Source organism: Vigna angularis, chromosome 8 (assembly GCF_016808095.1).
Source record: "Vigna angularis cultivar LongXiaoDou No.4 chromosome 8, ASM1680809v1, whole genome shotgun sequence".
Classification (NCBI taxonomy): domain Eukaryota; kingdom Viridiplantae; phylum Streptophyta; class Magnoliopsida; order Fabales; family Fabaceae; genus Vigna; species Vigna angularis.
In genome coordinates, this window is record NC_068977.1 from 6140192 (window position 1) to 6157837 (window position 17646).

The 17646-nt window shown below is 32.6% G+C and overlaps 1 protein-coding gene across 1 annotated transcript; it reads left to right on the forward strand.

Annotated features, from left to right (window-relative positions):
* The first annotated feature begins 16181 nt into the window (after positions 1-16181).
* LOC108344528 (uncharacterized) lies at positions 16182-17646 on the forward strand. The gene is made up of 2 exons (XM_017582957.1): positions 16182-16416; positions 17519-17646. The coding sequence occupies exons 1-2, from the start codon at positions 16182-16184 to the stop codon at positions 17644-17646; spliced, it is 363 nt and encodes a 120-aa protein (XP_017438446.1).

Genomic DNA, 17646 nt, shown 5'->3' on the forward strand with positions numbered 1-17646 from the left:
ATACAAACTCCACGTATGTCGTGGAAGAATGAAATAGATTGATATCAAGCAATGTTTTACAAGAAAGGGTCTTACTTGAGGGCTTGTGAAGATGATGAAGGTTTTAAGACATCATAATCCCTCTAATATGATTACAAATGTTGTACTTGGTAACAAGTTCTTTTATTGTTTGAACTTGATCCAACTAATTGATGATTAATCATGTAATGGGCTTATGGCAAGTAACAATTCTCATTCAAGAATTTGTAATGAACTAAGGTAGAGATTTGTGGAGATTGGTTTAATAAAATCAAAGTTCCTATTTCATATGACTTTTCCATATTGTTTGAAAGTTCAAGATCATATACTTGTTCAGTTATGTATGTATTGACCAATGTACTTGTCTTTTATAAAAGCATTAGATGACATTATACTTTAATTTTCTTTTCTACTTGTATCATTTAAAGAGCTTCCTAAGTGATGTTTCAAACTCAATAATGGAATCATTGTTAAACCTGTCTTTTCTACTAGTTTAAAGGTGATTTACAAAAGTTAGTTATGGTGATCATTGGCTAATGAAAATAATATGTCTTGGAAAGTCCCACATCACTTTGGAAAAGTAAAGGAGTGGGTGATAACAACTATATAATGGACTTCAACTCTATTGTGTTTCTTGCTCCAAATCAAAGACACTTTAAGTTTGTATTTAGGTTAAATTTTTGCTTTAGAGAGTTTGGGTGTACTTGGGGATCAAAGGGCATGGGAAAGTGGTTTATGAGTAGTACAAATATTCATAGTCTTATCTTTTGGTTGTCTTTAAATAGTAGTGTACAATAAATAGAAACCTATAATTGTGCTAAAAGAGACAATTACTATCCTAAACTGATGCTCATGAATGATTATAGTAATTACTGTAATATTACACAATAAATAAAAAATGATATTGTGAATAACTAAAATCAAGAGTCATAAATGACAAGATATTGATCATAATATTTCATTCTATCTAACTTGCAATTTCAAGTATTCTAAAACATTGTTACACTCCAACCAAGATAATCAATCATTACATATTCAAGTCATTCAAATAGAATTTTAATTAACAAGTTACAATAGAATTTTAATTAACAAATTACGATTAATTCTACACCAATGCAACCAATCAAACAATTTTCTGGACCAAGTCCAGTAACCACGAGAGAGTCACTCATCAAACTAAACATTTTGAACCCATTTTTTTCTACCACACAGAAAAAAGTTTGGAGTCTACTACTTTATAGAATCGATACCAATCTCACTACTAACCTTGTCTTTAGAGTGAATCTTCCACTTACAAAGAGGCTATTCAAAACCCATGTTGGATTAAGGCAATGAAAGTTGAAATTTGTGCTCTAAATTTAAATCAGACTTGGGACATTGTTTTGACTCCTTCTAATGTTAAACCATCAGAAGCAAATGAGTTTACAAGATCAAGCGCAGAGCTGATGATAGTATTGAACGCTACAAAACATGACTTGTTGCAAAAGGTTTTTCTCAAATTGAAGGTATTAATTACGTGGAGACTTTCTCCTGGTCAAGATGACTACAATACGTGATGTTCTTGCTTTAACTTCAATCTCAATCAATGTATTTGGAGCAACTATATATTAATAATACTTTCTTATAGGGGGATTTAACAAAAGATGTTTACATAATTATCCCCTTGTCATTAATGACTATTCTAGCTCACATTGTTGTAAACTTCAGATCATAGCCTTTTTACCAAAATCAATGGAACTGATTTTAGAGTCCTCACAGTGTATGTTGATGATATAGTCTTGGTTGGTATATTGCTTGCATGAAATTTAAACTATTAAGCATGTCCTAAACTTTAATTTTCACATTAAGGATTTAGGGCCTCTTAAGTATTTCTTGGGTCTGGAGTCAATATATAATATATTGGGATTCCTATTTGCCCACAAAATTATTGCTTAGATTTGTTATCCAAATTCGGTAAGTTGGGGTGCAAGCCATCTACTACTCCTATTGATTCCTCACTTTTTCTTCATCAAGATTCAAGTGATGTAATGCCTGATCCTCTTTGCTACAGATGTCTGATTGGTCATTTATTATACCTTACAAGCACACGTCCAAACTTTTTCTTTTTAGTCCAACAATTAAGTTAATTTATGGCTAACCAAACCCAAACTCACTTCCAGGTTGTGATGCATGTTCTTAAATATCTTAAAGGTTATCCCAACAAAGCCTTCTATCTTAGGCGTGATTCTCTGGTTCATATTATGGGTTTTAGTGACACATATTGGACCACTTGCACTGATTCTTGTTTATCTGTTATGTGATATTGCCTCTTCATTGGTGGTTCTTGTTGAGATAAGATCGTCTAGAGAGACTGGATCATCTAAGCATCTCTGGTTTTGAAGTTTAACAAACAACAATAAACGATATAGTCTTAGGAAGAAGGAAGCGTTTGGAGAAAATAAACATAGACACAAACATGAGAAAAAATATATATATCCCTGAGTGATCACAAGAAAGCGTATGAACATTAGACAACCTTTTATAATCACCTAGACACATGTCCAACCAAGATGTAGGCAAACAAAGGAGTGAAAAACAATTAAAAGTGTATCTATCATAACTGAAAGGTCATAAGACTAATGCTCTAAAGCTCCTAAACATTAATCATAAGGGATCTATCAAGTAAAACATGTTTTACAAAGACGACTTACAAAAGGAATTGTTTAAGGAACACATGCAAAATATTAGGATAAGTTCTCAAGCTCTGAAACTATCGTATGTATCCTTGAGAAAGATAAAACACTAAAGATCAATATTTCATATATAAAGCAGTGTTAGAAGTAAAAGCATGAAGAAGAGAGAACAAGAGCAAATACATGATCTAATGAATAGTTAGCTCTATACAATAAGACGTAATCCCAAAGTTGTAATTAATGAAAAACGTCTTATGAATAGTATTATCTAATGAAAAGCGTGTAAAAATTTGTGTATCAAATTGCTTTTCATTTGTAAGTATCTAATGCCTCACAACGAATGTCAATATGTTTTATATTGTCTGACAAACGATATGCTTAAGACGTGGTGTTAAACAAATTATCAACTAAAGTGTATTATAAAAGAAACGCTCTAAAGAAAAGCGTGTCAAACAATATATCTTAAGATTGTTTTTCATTCACAAGCGTCTAACTCTTTATATTGTTTGTCAATATTTGAACGTTGAACTAATCACATACATTTATTATTGACATGATATATGATGAAATATTTTTGAACGAGAAATTATCTTTTACGTATATAAACGTTTAAAACATTAAATGAATGTACTGCAAACTACTATTTTGCTTGTATGTTTTGTCCTCGTTCAATGTGCAGGTCAAAAATATACAATGGATATCAAAACCAATGCACATGATAGATAAAGATGTTGAGATAAAAAGAGAATATTCTGTGAATGTTTCTAGTAAAGACTTATGCTCTGACAAGCCATACAAGTTGCGCTTCAATCAAGATATGAGAAAGCAATGTACCTCTACATGACAAGAGAAGAGAGTGTGACCAGTCAGCAAAAGAGCTATGAAGCCTATCCAACGATCAACTTACATCCAACGATCATCTCTTCAAGAAAGCTATATAAAGATGATTTGAAGAAGAGAAAAGACTAACGAATGAAGAGCAACAAACTGACGAAGACATAAAATGATGAAGTGAAGAAAAATAAGACGAAGAGAGCAATAAAGAATCATGCCCAAAATGGGATGAGAGAAAAGAAGAAAGGAAGAATAGAAAAGAGGTTGAATCAATTAAGATTGAAATGAAGAAGAAAAGAATGAAGTTGAGAACATATTGAAAAGAAGAGAAGAAAAAAAATAGAGTATGCATTGAACATTCACTCCACTGCTCACCAAGCTCATACATATTGTCTGAAGCTCTTCCATCCAAAGGGAATCAAGAAGAGAAAGAGCATCCAAAAGAAAGGCAATTGAATGATCAACAATGTTGTTGCTGAGAGTTTACATCATATACGACTCTTCAATAAAAGGAAAACAACTTCATTGAAGATGAGAAGAAAGAGAAAGAGCCAGTATGCATCCTACTGCTCTTTAAGCTTACACTATCTGATTCTTCTCAAGTCAAAGGAACAATCTCACTGAATAAAATAAATAAAGAGCAAGCTCAAGCATGACGATTGAAGATCAACACTGTTGCTTTCCATTCCTACATCGTCTGATGCTTTTCAGTTAAAGAAACAACCTCAAAGTTACAAGATTGTGTTCATTTTACTTATCCTCTCTAAGAGAGTTAATAGAGTCTGTAGCTATATAAGTGTCAGATTTTAATTGTAAACATATCCTCTCATGTGAGAGTTAAACATTTGTACCTTATAATATCCCGTAGTGGATTTATGAATGCCAAGAGTGGTTAGAATACTCAACCAGGAGTGGTTGATACTTAGTTTTCCATGAGTTATTGAGAAGAATAATCATGCAAGAGTAACTAGACTACTCAACTAGGAGTGAGCGAAACTTAGTGTAACCAGGAGTGGTGCTAATACTCATTGTAACCAAGAGTGATGCTAATACTTAGTGTAACTAGTAATAGTGCTAATACTTAGTGTAACTAGGAGTAGTGCTAATACTCAGTCTAACCAACAATGGTGCTAATACTTAGTGTAACCAAGAGTGGTGCTAATACTTAGTGTAACCAAGAGTGGTGCTAATACTTAGTGTAACCAAGAGTGGTGTTAATACTCAGTGTAACCAAGAGTGGTGCTAATACTCACACTAGGAGTGGTGAATGAATACCCAACTAGACTGGAGTCCAGGGATACCAAGAGTGGTAAATAATACTATGCAACCAGAAGTGGGGAAACTAAACTGGACAGGTCATCCAGGGATACCAAGAGTGGTGAATAATATATCACAATCAGGCGTGAGTTAAACTCAACTAGACGAGTTTCTAGGGATACCGGGAGTGGTGAATAATACTACACAACCAAGAGTGAGTTAAACTCAATTGTAATCTTATTGAAGATTAATAGAACCTCTCAAGAGTTTTTGGGAGAGATTAGATGTAGCTCAGTTAGAGCGGACTAGTATAAAAATCTTGTGTCTATTGCATTACTTTGTTAAATGTTTTATAAACTATTTACTCATGAAAAGATAATGTATGATCAATTCATTTTTAACTGTTTATTTTCTTATACTCACTAGACGTTGTTTTGCAAACTAAGGCTCGAGTGTTATTACATCTTTATTCAATATGTTTTACTCAAACAATTACTTTAAGACATAATAAATGCAACTTCAAATATTTTTTGTCACCTGTCATAGTAAGTCACTTACTATGACAAGTATTTGGAGACATGTCATAACAAGTGATCCCATTATGACATGAATTTGGAACCTGACATAGTTGTAAATTGACGTTTAAAGTTATTTTGGCAAGTAATGTAAACTACGTCACAGTAAGTTGGATTTTTTTAGGTTCGCTTTACCATTTTTCAGTCCATTCAATTTACCTACAACTCCCAAACAATTTGCCCAACCACATGATGAATTATTATTTTCTTCACTGCACTTAGTTTATTGTGCTAGAATTAATCAGGGAATTGTGCTTAATTGTCCAGTATTTTTCTATTTTTCCTAATTGTGCTAAATTTGATCGAAAAATCTAATTTTAATTAATTTGAATTATCTGAGTTAATTATTTGCATTATAAATTGTAGGGAAAATGATGGAACATATTTTGGGACTGAAACATTTTAAATCAAAATAAGAAACAAAATGAAACAAATTATTTCCAATTTTGCATAATGGACCGTCCACCCATGCCACATCACATAGAGAAAATTTTTAATTCATCTTATTGGAAAGCAAAGGTCCATGTGATTCTTTCATTTTGTAGAGTGCACATAATGTTGAAAGGGCTTCACGGTTACTAGAAGACATTACCATATTTTGTTGGCTTTAAAATATGTAGTCATGGAAGGAAATGCTTGGAGGGCCCCCTTACTCACTTTTGCACGTAGAAAACAAGATTGATTGAAGAAAGTGGAAAAAGTTTGCTACAATATTCAAACATATTTTGTTGGACAACATATTGGCCCACCACTCACGTTAGTTAATGGTTTGGCAAAGTTCACATGCTTGGATACAACTAACACGTAGAGATGCAGCAGGAGACCCAAAATGATCAGTAAGTGATGCTTGATTTTGGAAAGAAGTGATACCACGGCCCAAAATGCTCCATGAGAAAGGGCCACACGGTTTTTCTTTTACAATGGGTTGGCATAATATTAAATGGAATTGAAGATGCAAGTGCAACTGCACACAGCCCCATTACAATTCATCTTATCAAGCACATCAACACATGCCACGGCTATCCAGCGGAGTTGAAGTGAAATGATGGAGGGGCCACGTGAATGAAGCTAACTCACGGCAGCACACAAAATAGAGAATTTTTGCTATAAAGGAGCAGCAACACGTCAAGGAGAATGCCATGACAGCAGCTTCAACGTCCAGCATCCTCCACCATTCCAGCAACTTGATTCCAGTCCAGCTTGGAGCTGCTCACGCCCACCATGAGTTGAAGAAGAATTACAGCAGCAAAATGAAGAGAAGCAAACTGGGAGAAGATGACAAATGAAGGTAGGCAGCATCCAGCTGGGAGGCGTCACATTCAGGCTGCGCACAACGTCCCATTTGGAGCAGCGACCAAGGGGAAGAGAGGAGAGAAAACTCACGTCCAGCAGCTGCAAAGTGTGAAGCAAAGGGCTGGATTGAAGGAGAAGGGTGTGCACAACAAAGAGAAGAAGTCTCGGCCCTTGAGCAGTAGCCACCACCGAAAAGATGTCTTCCCTTTTCTCCATTAGTTCACGCTTGGGAGAATGAAGGAGAGAGTGTTGGATGTGTGAAACCGTGAAGGTTGAATGGAGAAAAGTGGTCCAGCAGCTCACTTCCAGGAAGAAACACACTACATGGAAAGCATGCGTCAAGCATGGGAAATACTTTGGAAGCATGGACAATGGAATTGAAGAAAAGCGTTGATGTGCACCGAGAGAAGTTTGAGAAGATGCACCCAGAATGGAGGGGTCTACCTAAATTATTTTTAGATGAAAGAATATATCAGTGGGAACACTCACGGGCTGGAAGGCCACATAGAGATAAGCATGTTTCTCATTTCCAGAAATGAAAAGGTGATGCCCGTGTATAAAAGGAGGTGTAGGAGTTCCAGAGAAGGGAGTCTCAGTAGGCAGTAGTGAGAGTAGGAGACGGCTTGGAGGCCTGGAAGAGGCTCTCGGTTCTTCTCTTCTAGGGGCTCTGGGATTTTCATTTTTCTGTACTAAATGATGTAGAAATTTATTTCTGAAAGCGTGTAATCTGTTGGAGCATTTGATCGGTTTGAGTTTTATCCAGTCATTTTATTTTAAGTGTCAATCTTTGATGAATTTTATTTTCAGTCAAGTGCTTCTATTTTTACCGTTTACTTAAAATTCTGTCAATATATTTTTCTATTCATCTTATTTTCAGACGTTGTTTTTACCCTTTATTTTTACTGATGCTTTTGGTAAATTTTAATTACAATGTTTTTACCGTTTCTGCATATTTACTGTTCCGTTTTTACCATCTTTTACTGTTCAGTTTTTATTGTCTTTAAAATTTATTTCAGTATTTTAAAATTATGTTATTTAATTTCCAGTTTTAATTTTATTTTTTGCATCCAAAAATATTCACAAACCCCCCCTTCGTGTTAAAATCTAAGACTGAACCACACAATTTGGTCCTTGAGAGACGACCTAGGAGTCACTTCCTAATTATACTGCATTAATTTCTGTGCACATCAAATTTGTATGACCGCGACAGTCGTATCACCACACAATTCCTAAGCAAATCAATTCATACATTACATTTTCCAAGAATGTTTAAAATATTACATTGTATATACATAAACCTACAACATTTACATATTTTACAAATACTCTCCAAAATATTGTAAAGTACTATAAACCTAAAATATTTCTACAAGTTATCACTAACACTCAAAAGAAAGGAGGTTCACTTACTTCTAAAGCAAATACCTTCAATATCAAGAAATAATGTTAAAATAAATTATTGAATGCAGTCGTTGTTCCTCGAAGTGTGGGATCTAAGGCAAGTAGGGATTTAATGAGTTTTGTGGTATAGATGGATATTCTTTAAATGTTTCAGCAACACAACGCTTATAATGGTGGGAGGCCAAATTTTTTAGCCTACATAAAATTTGTCCATAATCTCATGGTAGATCCAAATATGTGTCTTCTCCTATCACAAATTCCATATATTTTATCAAGTTAAATCTATTTTTTTTCATATTTTGTAACTTAAAAAAAAGTATATACTAATTCATATAAGACTTTTAAAATATTTTAAATAATATCAACATACATATTAAAATAAAGTTAAATGTGATATGTATCATGTGTTTGAGTATAACCATTTAGTGTTTAATACATGTTGGTAAATGTTGAAGTTGTTTACAATCTTGTATACAAAGGTAGTGAAGTTGTTTCTTGTGTAGAAAAAAAAATTTGTCAGTCAAGTTATATGAGTGTTAGATAGAATATGTAGGATTAGTTTAGTCATTGGTCTGTACTTATTTGCTATAAAGTTTGGAGAACTTCTTTGAAAATCATATTTGATGTAGAATCCAAATACCTTTGGTGGTTGTCATGAATTTGCTTTGAACCCTAGACACAACAACATACAATTATTTATGACTAAAAACTGATGTTGGTAAATCTAGCTCTATTGAAGATAAATATCGGCCTTGAGATTTGTTTTTTGTCATAACATATGACACTATGATAGGAAATTGTCTTATAATAAGTTATAAAGGCCATGGTTATTGTGATGGGGACATAGACATTCACGAAATATATATTTCATCACTAGTTATGCTTCTTGTGATAACTTTTGCACTAATCACATGATTGGTTGGCCTTATTACTATCAATCTACTTCTATTACATAAACCTTAAGTTTGATCCAAGTTCCTTAAAAGCATTATTGGTCTCCCAATTTCAACTTGAGTATAGTTGCAAACAACTATTTGAGATAATGTCTTGAACCCCATTCCTCTACTTTCTTAATAGCTTCAATATATTTTGTATCATTGATAACAGTTGAAAAACTGTTATTTTTATACTTAAAATTGACTTCAATTACAACCTTTATGACTTAGAAATTAGCTTGAACTCATGATTTTGTTGAATTGTTGGAAATAAGAGAGTTGGACAGGTTTTATGCTTGATTTCCTTATTTTTGCAGGTTTTGAGATGAAATTGATGAAAGAAGTGAAAAGGGATAGAGATGGAATCAGAAAAGGACACAAAAAGTGCAAAAGAAGAGAAATCGCAAGTATCGCTCAGCGTAAATTACCGTTGAGCGGCACTCTCAAAGAGTCGTTGGCACCGCTGAGGGGAGAAATGCCGCCAAGGGGAAGAAATGATCACACGCTACTACCGTTGAATGGTATTTACTGCTGAGCGGCACTTTTCTGGGCTTGGGCCTACTTTTCTGTAATTTTTAGAATATTATATAACCTTTAGGACGTTCTAGAATTTGTATCTTTGGCTGGGACGAAGCAAAAACGCACTCTTTCACCCCTTGGAGGAGGATTTTGGATGCTAAGGCTCCTTTCTCAACTCTCTAGGGTTCTATCCTTCACTTTTCCATTGTATTTCATCTAGTTTCACCATGAATATGGTGAACTAAACTTATTTTGTTGTTGGGAAATCAATGTAAATCCTTAGAAACTCTGTTGTATGGAATTTGTTCTTCAAGATCATTTTTATGATACATGCTTTCTTTCATTAATAGTTAGGGTTTTTTCTCTTTGCTCAAAGCATGCATTGTTTAACTCATTCAATGTCATGATTATTGGTTTTGTCGATATGGACACATACGGGAAAATCTAGATCTAGGGAATCTCTCCCAACAGTATATTACAAACCTAGACATAGGAGTATGATGTTTGGTTACCTTTAAGCTTCTATGCTTTAGAATTAATTATTAGGGATGCTAGGAATTGTATGAACTCATAATTAAGGATATGCTTTCTTCACCGAGACATCGGGTTTAAAGTAATTTAGAAAGTGACATTAATATTAATGAAAAGAATGATGAATTCCTAAATACAAGAGAGTGGATAGGATGAAATTGATAAACCCCAACAACATATTCATTCATATAATTCAAATCACGTGTTTTGTTTCTTTTTGCCCATTGATAATCACATGTATACATAGTTACTTTTCAGTCTTTTGCATTTGAAACTTACAACAATTTGTTTACAAGTCTTAATTAATCAACAAAATCACACAATTGTCTAGGCCGTGAGTCCTTTGGGAGAATGATACTTGGTCTTACCAGGTTTATTACTTGATACGATTCGGTTACACTTGCCGAGGGTTAACAACTTTTTGACTCTGTTTTCGGGGATTGAAGATTTGTTCATCAATCATCTGCTTAGAATCCTTATGCAAAGCAAGTTTCTTTGAATATGGGATGTGTTATGTTATCGATGATTTTGATGTCATCATAGGACAAAAGTCCCTTTACGACAGTTAACATCCTTCGTTAATATAAAAGCTCCCTAGTATTTAGTGGTACCCAAATAATTCTTCCTATTGTATTTGCTCTTTCTTTAAGTTTTTAATATATATTCTTCTTAACATAAACAAATTTGGAAGAAAATTGTGCCTATGTTAAATTTATAGCCTCTTGGACTTTTTTTTGTTTTACTCCAACCAAACTATAAACATGTGTTGTGTAACATTTGGTTTATAAATTACGTCATCAATGTCATCATCTTTAAACTATACATCATGCTCACCTTGAAGATGGAAAAAAAGTCTTTCCGCTGCTAAATTTCTTCCATGAAAACGAAAAGAAAATGTTCGCCAACATACTTCACATGGACATATGTATCTACAATCTAAATATTGTGATTCCATCTAATGGCTAAGACAATGAGCAGCTTGAGTGTTATTAGGAACAATAACAATTGTAATCCTGTTATATCCTTTATTGATGTATTTGAATAAGTACTTAATTGAAGTACTTTGATTACACTATTCAACATTAATATGTGCTTAGTACTTTAGTAACAACATGAAGTTATAAGGAGAGAAAAAAACGATTATCTAATGTGATATCATTCTTAACAATGCTAAAATTATTGTCTCTTCTTCTATAATGAGAAAAACCATCTTGGTTTATGATAGTCATTTCTTCAAATGTTTCATGCAAGGTGATGACTTATTAGATATACAAAAAGGTCCGTGAAACATGTGATCTTTTACATAATTATACAATTGAGATTTTTCTTAGAATACATTATTTCAGCTGAGATCACTCTATCTACATCCTCTGCATTTGGATATTTGGTAGAAGGATGCATAAAAAAAAAGTAGATGAGCATGTGGTAATAAAATTACATGGTATAGTTAGAAACATTATGGATTACAATAATTACTTTGAATAACTTATAACATTAAAACTCACATGTTATAACTCCACTTATCACATGTTTCTAGTCAAATAGTCAAGTAATTCCATCAAACTTAATTTTGAAAATTCTAGATATTATATCTAAACAGTTTGATGTTATATTTAATTCCTTTAACAATCTTGGCATTCCTGGCCAATTTGGATTGCAAGTAAAGTTAGGAATAGATATGAAAAACCAACAAGGCTACAAATTGTCATTCCATCAAAATTTAATTGGTCCATAGATATTCTACTACCAACAAAAGTTAATGGAAGCACAACCTTTTTTTCCTCTGTCTGCTCATTCATTATGTTAACTACTTGTTGGTTGTGAAAGGTTACCATATTTATCGACCCTCAACTTAGATTGATTATTTTTGACAAATGATAGTCTCTAAAATTCTAGCATTATATATCCATCTACCATAAATTGATGGAACAACCTTCTATATCTTAACACAATGATTACCTTTGACTTTCTAGATTGAATTCGAAAATCAAACTCTTCTCTTACAATGTTTGTAGGAGATGGTGTATCAACTTTACCTACTATTAGTGCAACTACTTCTGAAACCTTTGGTATATCATATATACGACCATCTTTATCCCTATCAACTATCAATCTTAGTTTCAGATCTTGATATGGTTGATCTTTATATCTATCTTTGGCCATTTGAAATGATTTTGTATGTACATTATAAGCATCCGTCATATCTCTTAACTTTTTCACAATTTCAACATCAACTTGGTTTTGGTTCCTACCATTGCATATATGAATTCATAAATAAATAAATAGTTAACATTTCTTAAACTATTATAAAGAAAGTTAGTGCTTTTATTTTGTTTAACATTGTCTGTTAAACATATATTATGCAAAGTAAGAAATGGTTGGAAGAAGGAACTGATAATTAAAAAGAGCATTTTACCTTAAAAAGTTTATTTTGATATGTATTTCAATCTCAGTGGCATGTATGTATAGTTGAGCAAAATTAGGTACTTATCCAGGTAGTGGTAATAAACTTCTATTTTATGACATGATTTTTCTTGTATTCTCAAATTTAGAGGTCCTATTCCATTATTGAATGAGCTATCAAGCTATGTACCAAGGAAAGTAAATGCAAACATGATATTATATGCTCTATTGTTTGCAAAATTACCACTAAATAGAAGAAGCTCTAATAGAAGAGACTATGTTAAGAGTGAGAGTTGAACTTTGCCATTATCACAACATAGTTGAAACTTTTGGATTAGCAACATTTCTATGTTTAATTATTATTTCCCGATACCACGTATAGGTTTTGCAATGATGATATTGGAAAATAGAATTATCTATATTTGAACATCTAGGATTTCAAATTTGTATTAGTTAATTATATTAAAAGATTGAATATGACTTAATTTCAAAATAATGACAAATGATTGATTCTTTACTTGAATTTTTATTATATTTTGTATTTGCTTTCTTTCTTGAAGTATTTGTTCATCATCATCACCGAAATTATTGTCAAATGTCTCATCTATTCTAATATGAAAACATCATCATGAGATGAAATTATAATAATAATGCTGATGACAATTAATGTATATGATTAAACTACTTTTGAATTGAACACTAATATAGTTGGAATAAGATATTTCTGAAAAACATTTTATTGACTTTTTCCAAAGTCTTCCTTATGATGATTCGGTGTTGGATGATTTTCAATTAGTTGCTTCAAATTTATTGAATAAATTTGTTTATCTCATATTATGTAAAAAGAAAATTCTATTTTTTGTGTTTGTTACATTAGATTTATTTTTAGTACAATATTTGACTAAATTAATTCATCCATCTTATTGATTGAGAAAATTCAAAGTAGTATTTAACAATGGTTGATTTATTTTCTGTTGTTTAGGCAAAAGTTGTTTGCTTCCCTTTTTAATTGTATTTTGCTTTTCCATTAGAACTTTTTTTTTCTTTTCAGTCTTGCATCTGGATAACTGCTTGTTGATGTGTTATTTACGCCATAATTAACTTCAAAATGTCTGAAACTGTTAGATTTGCATGGTCAGTTCAATTTGGCAATGGATGGATAAGTATAAGTAGTTTGCGAGAATATGCTATATAAGTATAGGCAATTCGACATAAATTGGAGTTGGAACAAATCTAGTATTTTAGGTTTTTCTTTTTTTGTTAAAATCTTTAAAAATGTCTCAGTGAAATATGTACTGTACAAAGTAAAAAAAATGTCTATTTTAATAATTACTTTAATTGGTTCAGCTGAAATGTTAAAAGATCTCAAAACAAAAACACTGATAAATCTTTTATATTACAATGTTGTGATTTTTTCTTTTCTTTTCTTAAAACCCAAGCTTTTAGAAAGTTGCTTAAAAAACAGAGATTAAAAAAGTTTAGTTGGAAATGTCAAGAGTGACAAATCTCCTAATTAAAAAAAAACTCTTAAAACTAAAAAACTCATATAGAACCTAATAATATTTAAAAACACATTGTATTTGTTACTGTAATAAACAAAAATGTCAATATAATAACCTTTTTTAAAAAAATTATTTGCAAATGTGACCTGCATGATCAACCTTTTGGCATGATGAACCTACCCACTCATTCATCCAATTTGTATGCAATTTTAATATTTATATGTCTCAAATGTTGATGTTAGTTTTTAGTTAGGTGTGTATTATTAATGAGTTATCTCTACTTTAATTTCATGTCATTGTTTCAATGAAAATGAATTTGAAAGGAAGTATTTTCTTTATTTCTTGAATCACAATAATACTTAGTTAGAATAATTATAACTTTTGAAAATTTATAGAATTATTTTAGTAAAATGGAGGGTTTTTTTTTTTTAAAATAAAAAATAAAAGGTAGTTATTAAGTCATGGATTGTAAATAATTAACTTTTTATTTTTTTATTTTAAATTAAATATTAAAATTATTAAAATACCTTTAGGTTTAAAGTATGTTTTTCTTTCAATGAGGATTTTTTTGTCCATTAAAACTTGGTCACTTTGTTAAGATGTAACAACTAAACACAGACCAAATTAACAAATCCCTACAAATAAACAAAGAAAGTTGAATTATATGCAAAAATTGATATTTTATTAAAAAAATTTAGTGTGATAATAGTGAGTATATACAAAACAAATTGAATCATGACTTTATTAGTTTTTATTATTTTAAATAAAGCTGGTTTATAGAACCAATATTTTCTTTTCTTTTCCACTATTTTCGGTGAGTTCGCATATAACATGGTTTCGCTTACCACAAAATATGCTGGTGTATTTCATTCAGTTATTTCATTATGTTATTGTACTTGGGTTTATATAAGCCATGTTCAATTCATTAATAAGATACCGTGTGTTGTTTCCTTCAAGCGTGTAAGCACTTTTACTGCATTTTACATGGATGAGGCCAAATATATTATGCAAAATGCAAAGTATTTGCGTACGATGAAAATAAAATTCCACACTTACAATATAATACTAATGATGGGAAGAAACAAACTTTCATAAGAGATTTATCGTCATGCATGAAAAGTTAAGATATTTGTAAACTTTTATGAAAGAAGTAGTTGTTTTCCTTTTGTTTGTGTTTTCTTTAATAGTGTAAGAATGTTGACATGTTTATCAGATTAATCTATTCTTCTTCACCTAATTAAAGTTTGTCACACATTATCCCTCTTGTTTTTTGCAGACAGTGAACCAAAGCTTGTTCACCATGTCGTCTGAAAAGTTGCTCAGCTAGCCATTCCAAAGTTTGATGGTCATTATTATTTTTGGTCCATGACAATGGAGAATTTCCTAAGGAGTAAGGAAATGTGGCACATTATAGAAGAAGGTATTCCAATCTCTACACCTGGAACTACATTGACAGAGGTGTAGTAGAAGACTATTGAAGAGGCCAAGCTCAAGGACTTGAAAGTCAATAATTTCTTGTTTCAAGCTATTGACAGAGAAATTGTTGAAACTATTATTAATAAAGCAACTTCAAAGGAAATATGGAGCTCCATGCAGAGAAAGTATCAAGGGTCCACGCGGGTAAAAAAAAAAGCATAACTTCAAGCACTAAGAAGAGAGTTTGAGTTACATACTATGAAAGAAGGAGAATCAATTGACAACTACATAGGTAGACTTCTTCATGTAGTTTCCAAAATGAAATCAAATGGTGAAGAAATGAAAGAGAGCACCATTGTCAGCAAAATACTCATATCTTTGACATCGAAATTCAACTATGTTGTATGTTCGATAGAAGAGTCAAATGATTTGGATGTTTTAATCATAGATGAACTACAGGACAGTCTTTTGGTGCATGAACAACGCATGCAAGACATCCAAATAGAAGAACACATTCTGAAGGTCACAAATACAAATGATAGTGGACCTTCTAGGGGCAGGGGCGACAGAGGTGCATTTAGAGGAGGAGGCCGCAGTAGAGCAGGACGTGGAAGAGGTAGACAGTCATTGAATAAATCACTCATTGAGTGCTTTAAATGTCACAGACTGGGTCACTTCCAATATGAGTGTCCAGATTGGGAAAGACAGGCTCATTATGCAGAACTTGATTAAGAAGACGAAGAACTTCTATTAGTGGCATATGAAGAACTTCATCACACCACACATGAGGACATATGGTTTCTAGATTCCGGCTGCAGCAACCATATGACGGGAAGCAAGGAATGGTTTTCTGATTTTGAGGAAGGATTATGCAAAACTGTGAAACTTGGAAATAATACTACAATGAAAGTAGTTGGAAAAGGAAGTATCCGAGTAAAAATACATGGTTTTACTCAGGTAATATCAGATGTTTATCTTGTCCCTGAGTTGAAGAATAATTTACTCAGTTTAGGCCAACTTCAAGAGAAGGGTCTATCCATCTTAATCCAGCAAGGCAGCTGTAAGATATTCCATCCAGAGAAGGGCTTGATTATACACTCTAAAATGAAGAGTAACAGAATGTTTTACGTGACAACATGTGTAGCACCTAAAGAATCAATGTGTATGCAAACGAATACCAGCTTCGATCAAGAAACACATCTGTGGCACTGTCATTTTGGTCATCTTAGCTATGGAGGGTTGAACACACTTGTAAGCAAAGAAATGGTCACAGGACTTCCACCACTGAAATTCCAAAACAGAATTTGTGAAACATGTCTCATTGGCAAACAACAAAGGGAGCCAATACCAAAGAAATGCTTATGGAGAGCCTCAAAACAACTTTAGCTCATTCATGCTAACATTTGTGGTCCTATCACACCATCCTTGAAAAGCAACAAGAGGTACCTATTAACCTTCATTCATGATTTTTCTTGCAAAACTTGGATCTATTTTTTGCAAGAAAAGTCCGAGGCTTTGACTATGTTCAAAAGATTCAAAGCGGGTGTTGAAAAAGAAGTCGATATGTGCATCACGTGTCTGAGGACCGATCGAGGAGGTGAATTTACATCAATAGAGTTTGAAGAATTTTGTAGAACTCAAGGAATTTCTAGACAATTAACTGCTACCTACACGCCTCAGCAAAATGGAGTTGTTGAACGAAAGAACAAGACAATCATGAATGCAGTACGCGCAATACTAAATGGGAAACAAGTTCCTAAAGCGTTTTGGCCCGAAGCAGCTAGATGGTGTGTGCATGTACAAAACAGAAGTCCAACTTCAAATGTGGTAGAGGGTCAACCAATAATCAATCCAAGGATAGAGTAATTAATTAACTAGCTGTATGTGATATTATTTGAGTGGGAAAAACTACTAAATCTAATCTAATTGAAATATATGTTATCTATATGGGCACTAAATACTATACTAAAATTGATAAAAATGAATGCAAACTAATATGGAATATGCTACTATCACAAATGCAACACAATGTGAACGTATAAGATATTTGTAAACTAATCCAACCTATAACCGTACCTCTCTTACATACATAATACAGTTTTAACATTTTCTGAACTCTCTCTAGTTCTTCTTGCACCCTTTTCTCTCTGTTTTTCCATTAGTGGTATCAAGAGCCTTTGTCGAGAAGAACCTAAGGGGTATTGTGTCTGGGCACAGTGTAACTGGCCAAGCGTGGTTGGAACGTCCAAAGAAAGGAGTTCTTACAGTAGAAAGAAGGGTTGATGGCTGA

Excerpts from the sequence above, each read along its gene's own strand:
- LOC108344528 (XM_017582957.1), top strand. The coding sequence starts at position 16,182 with ATGACGGGAAGCAAGGAATGGTTTTCTGATTTTGAGGAAGGATTATGC. Across the intron at positions 16,417-17,518 it reads CTTAATCCAGCAAGGCAGCT|TGGTATCAAGAGCCTTTGTC; the intron begins GTAAGATATTCC and ends TTTTTCCATTAG.